The following is a 5,453-nucleotide window of genomic DNA, read 5'->3' as shown; positions in this document are numbered from 1 at the left end:
CTGCGTCAAAGTCTTCTGAGTAGTACCTGCAGTGAGTGATGCTCTGAGCACTTCTGCCAGGAATGGCTGAGGTAAGAACAAGGACACTGACCAGACTCTGGAATCTAGAAAGATCTCCTGCGAGAATCTCCTGCTCAGACATCTCAAAGCCCGCCGAGTGTCGTCAGGATTGAATCCCTCTAAACAAGACCTCTCGTGAGTGATTCCTCATGCACTTCTATTAGCAGATATTCAGGTGGTAACAGATACGCTTGTCCACTCACCAGAAGTCTTGGCACTTTCAAGACAACGGGAACCCGCAATAAATCAAAGACCACTCCAGCGAACTGCTCGCGCAGCCACATTCGACGATTATCCTTGGTGGAGACCCTGAGTACCGACCATGGCGTCCCACACTGCCAAGATGGAAAAGACGTCAGCGATAAAGCCCCGACGGACCATGAAAGGCCATACCGACGACGTACGAGATGTTGCACACCTGCCTGGCGGGCAGCGCATCATCACATGTTCGTTTGATGGCTCGCTCCGATTATGGGACCTGGAGAGCGGTGCACAGATCGGCGAGGACTGGCGAGATGAGGGGATTGAGGCGGGAGCAAGTACCATTGCATTATCTCCAAACAGCAAGACTGTTGCAAGCGGAAGTACGGATGGGACAGTGATGTTGTGGGGGTGGAGACAGGGAAAATCATCGCCAAATGGACACGACACACTTAAATTCGTGGCGTCAGTGTGCTGGAGTCCAGATGGTGAGGAGTTTGTGAGCGGATCAGAAGATGGGACGGCAAGAGTGTGGGATGGTGAGAGCCGGCGAACCGTCAGGGTCTGAATCCAATCAAGACCGGGCACCAGTTCCTGAATGCGGTGAGCTATTCGCCTACCAGCCAAATGATTGCGATAGGGGGGACACAACGTTGGGAGTCGAAATCTGGGATGCCAAGACGGGCAAGTTGCTCTCCAAATCGAAGACAGGCATGCTTTGAGCTGTGCCTGGACATCAGACGAAAAGAAGCTTATCTCTGGGACATATCACTGGATTGAGATATTTGACACTGCCACATGGCAGCAGATCGTCGTTCTTGAAGGTCACACTCAAAGTGTCCCACACCATCACATTATTTCGTGAACGACCCGTCTTCTTGCGAGCACATCATACGATGTGAAACAGCGCGTCTGTGGGATCTCGACACGAATCTCCCGGTCGGTCCACCACTCAAGCATGAAGGACGACATCAAGTTCACCGTGAAATGTGGGCAGGTGCAGCCTTTTCCGCTGATGGAAAAACTGCTCACAACTTGCTACAACAACAACGCGTACGTATGGGACGTTCACGCCATCCTACACGAAGCTGGGCCTCGAAGATCTCCTGTCTATACCCCAATGTGAGTGTCAACATATCACCGCTCTGTTTAAAGTCCTGACAGTGTCCACTATCAGGCACCAAAAGACAAGGTATGCATCATCTCGTGGCTCTTCACCAATAGAACATGCTAATCTCTCACTCGCAGAAGTCCTTGTTAAATGTATGATATGCCCTTGTTCATATTTTCTACCATTGTAACGTGATGGATATCTAGGCTGATGCTACGCGGCGTCCAACTCCCCGTCGACTGCAACCAGGCTTCTTTGATGGCGCCCCAAACCGTGCTCGGGTGCGTCACCACCATCTCGTTTTATTCTTTTTCCGACATTTATGCTCTCAGCCCTCCGCTATGGGTCTCCACCCTCATCCACACCGCCACCTTGCATCATCCTCGGGGTCAGGTTCACGTGCATTCCTCAGTCGCATTCCCTCCCTTTTCCGCCGTGCCCAACGCAATGTTGATGAAGCGACTGAACTCCAACAACGCCCAAGGCAAAGCATCTCCTCTCATCACAGCCCTCCTGTTGTTGAAGTTGCTCCAATACGAGATAAGCAGGTATGTCTTTTTGGGTGTGCTCCAAACAACTCGTGTCTGATGATTTCCCTGTAGGCATTATATGTTGCTCCGCCGCGGAAAACAGCTAGTAACACAGCCAGACGCATGAAGAACCCCAAATGGTTGGCTCGTGTGGTGTTGTTTCTCTGTTGTGTGTCTCCTGCTCCCGACGACGGTCATCGCGCCACATAGAAAACATTTCATCTCACCATGTATTTTCCCTTTCTTTGTGATCTTGTTGTAATTTTTTTCGCTATCCCATCAATATCATCCATTGACGTCTCACATTTTGTGCGTCTCTGGTAGTCTCATATTCGACCTAGCACGAGCTCGTAGTCGGTTGACTGCACCCGACGAGTGCGACAAGTCGAAACTGAGGATCGCGGTTTAGTTTTTCTGATTCCAAGTCAAGGTTTAACAGGCTTTTTTTCGTAGCTGTTCAACCACACCACCCGTTGGCCCTGCATAGGTTTGATTCAGCACGATTCGTCACTCGTTGTATTCCGCTCCAAGCTGTTCATTGATCATTACACGATAACCACAACAACATCCTCAAAACAATTGAAATACGGAGATCCCAAGGATAATACATACAATAATTGTATAAGTAATCCACAGTCATATCGTCTATCGTTAAATAATATAAATAAAGATATAAATGGGAATGCCACGGGGATTGGGAATGCTTGATGATGAATAAAGTTATCGAGCGTATAAAACGATGAGACGACGAGGGTCGTATTCAAGCAACTTGAAGGAGGCGATGAGGAGTCCGAGGTGATTTGTTGTGGATGTCAAGCACGCGGCCCATTCCAATCACCAATGTTACGAGTCACGATACCTCACCGCCCTCCCTTCTCCATCGAGGAATGGGGACTCTCAACCTCACAGCGACCTCTCCGTCCCTTGCCTCGTGTGGGTGTAGGGCGTCGTGTGTATTGGAACGAGACCCGTCATGTAGGGTAGACAGCGGTTCGTCGTGCGTGAAAGAACGTGGGTGAAGACTAGAATGTGACTGTCGTTCGTCGTGCATGCTCATGCTATGATGAGGCCCATCTTGTACGCTAGAACGTCGCGCGTCGCGTGGAGAAAGTCGTTCGTCATGCACACTAGACCGTCGTCCATCCACTTGCAAACTCAACCGCCCAGACCCAGACCCATCACTCACCCCAGACCGCCTCCTCTCCCGCCCACGCCCACTCCCAGGAGCTTCTTCATAACTCGCTAACCCCGCTAAACTCGAAAGTGGGGGCACACCTCCGATGAATCCTTGTGATGCGACGCGATAGTCTGGTGCTGCGTTCGCATTCGGGTCTCCATCCAGGAGGCCGCTTGTGTTGCCTTCGACACTGACACTGACGCCCACACTCACACCAACGCTCCCTTCGACGACACCCCCGTCCCCATCCAAATCCTCTCCAGATCGCCCACCATGCGAATGCGACACCGAACCAACGTCCGTAAACCCCCTCCCCCAAATGGCACTCTCCGCAATCTCAGCAGGAGGCGTTCGTGGACTATGCGGTGAATGCGTTCCTGTGAAATAAGGCGTTTGGGCTCTGCTTGCGTTTCCGCCTATGCTGAACGTTGTGTGGCGTGAATGCCCATGTCCGTGTGCGGGGTATTCGAGTGGTTGAAGCGGCGACACCAAATTCCCAAACGATCATGAGTGGCCCCCTCCTGCACCACCACCAGCCCCAGGAGAAACGCTCGCCATCCCCAACCCATGCCCATGCCCACCCATACCCACAAGACTCGAATAACACACTGATCCCCCGCTGAACCACCCACTATGCAGAGGTTTCATTGCGATGCTTAGAAGAGAACCTCTGGTACGGGAGGCTGGTGGGCTGTGGGTGTATATCTCTGGGTTTGATACTGGGATTATGGGTGGTCTGTGTGGGTCTGCGGGAGATAGGGAGATGGGTGCGGGTGCGGGTGCGGGTGCGGGTGCGGGTCTGTGTGTTTCGGGAACAGAGATGGGTACAGGCACAGCTGGGGGAGGCCCCATCGTCCCATAGGCATGTACATGTCCCCAAACGCGCTGTTCGAGACTAGGAGCGCGCGAAACGAGTCGACTGGGTACTTGGCTTGTAGGGTCTGAATTCAAGTGTGGCGATCGCGGACGACGAGATAAGAGTTCTGAATTGACCCAGTCGAGTACGCCATGCGGGAGCGTATCAGCGTGGTGCACATGCGGATGGAAGCGAGCTTGCACCCGGGGAAAAGGACTTGCTGAGGCCTGGTGTATGGGGATGTATGGAGCGGAGGATACGTATGGATTTGCAACGCGCATGGTAGATAGAGCACGCGGACGCCTTTGGCGAGTGGGATAAATTTACAGAGGGCAGTGAGGGTATCACCTGCAGCCCAAACACGACGAGGGAGTACAAGCTTTTTCGGGCCATGTGTTCTCGACCTCGAGTGACTCTGGTGCAAAGCTGCGTATTAGGGTGACGGGATGTGATGCGGTGAGGTTATGTAAGAGGCCAGCGCGGACTGCGGTTGCGCGAAGTTTGTAGGAAATGAAAGAGGAAGGGTTGGTGGCGGGGAGGTGTATTGAGGATGCGAGTGTTCCGCCGAGTGCGAGTGAGAAAGGAAAGACGTGTTTGCTTGCTTTGAGGGTATGTCAGTGGCGTTTCTCGCCTTCGAGGAAGGACTAATCATATGTGCAGAGACTGAAACTCTGGCTTAGGGTGATTCTAGCAAACCGAGATGAGATAAGGAGATTGAGATGAAAGAAATGACGTACGGGTCGTTAAGAGAAGGTGGTACGCGAGTTTTACCACGAAATTGGAGATTGATCTCTTTGATAGAGGTCGCCTCTGAGAGAGTGAGGATGAGGTGACCAGAAAGTTAGGTGAGGTGAGGACGGGCGGGTTAGGACGTTCCTGTGTATTACAACTTTGTGAAGGTCGCCTTTAAGAATCAAACATAAACTGACCTCCTCAATGACCGGGCCAGTTTATACGTCCCAATGTTGCCACAGCCGTTCTGGATGCTTGGCGGACAGTGGATGATCACATGTAGTGATCGTGCACAATGCGGTGAATGCGGATGACATGATTTGTCGGTAGAAGCACTTGAGACAGTCGTTGATTGTGGAGAAAAGAGCGGCTGGGTAGCGCACAGTAAACTTGGTGAATTAACGTTAATTAACGCTAATCTACAATATTTGTTAATTTGGGTTATTTTGATTGATCACGCTCTCGGAAATCGACTCGTTCATTCTCAGCTATTCTGTGGATCTCATAGAGCTGTCCTTCACATGCTACAGTACTATCTCAAGCAACTGGTTCCATGTAATTTCCACATGGCTACACCTTCGATGGCTCACCTTGAAGCTGGACTCCAAAGCCATCCCCACGATACCTCTTCATGTGCCCCAGCCCTTTCCGGAACTCACTCACTTGCATATCTTGTGCGAGGACCTGAGCATTTCCACATCTTTCCTGCGTGATGCAAGGATGTATTCTGATACGCGTTCCTTCGGGTGCCCCAATCTCAAAAAAATTCAGATCGACGCACGTCGC

General features: G+C 51.6%; 1 protein-coding gene across 1 annotated transcript; it reads right to left on the bottom strand.

Annotated features, from left to right (window-relative positions):
- Positions 1–2,752: 2,752 nt before the first annotated feature.
- On the bottom strand, positions 2,753–4,216 carry EDB91DRAFT_1254803 (uncharacterized protein; the record flags this gene model as incomplete). The annotated part of the gene is made up of 2 exons (XM_041323867.1): positions 2,753–3,495; positions 3,712–4,216. 2 exons carry the CDS (start codon positions 4,214–4,216, stop codon positions 2,753–2,755), a joined length of 1,248 nt encoding a protein of 415 aa, XP_041170912.1.
- Positions 4,217–5,453: the final 1,237 nt, after the last annotated feature.

This window comes from Suillus paluster (assembly GCF_016628075.1).
Source record: "Suillus paluster strain FC165 chromosome Unknown EDB91scaffold_117, whole genome shotgun sequence".
Lineage (NCBI taxonomy): Eukaryota > Fungi > Basidiomycota > Agaricomycetes > Boletales > Suillaceae > Suillus > Suillus paluster.
The sequence above is the reverse complement of the archived record's forward strand: the minus strand, read 5'-3'. Positions and strand labels throughout refer to the sequence as shown.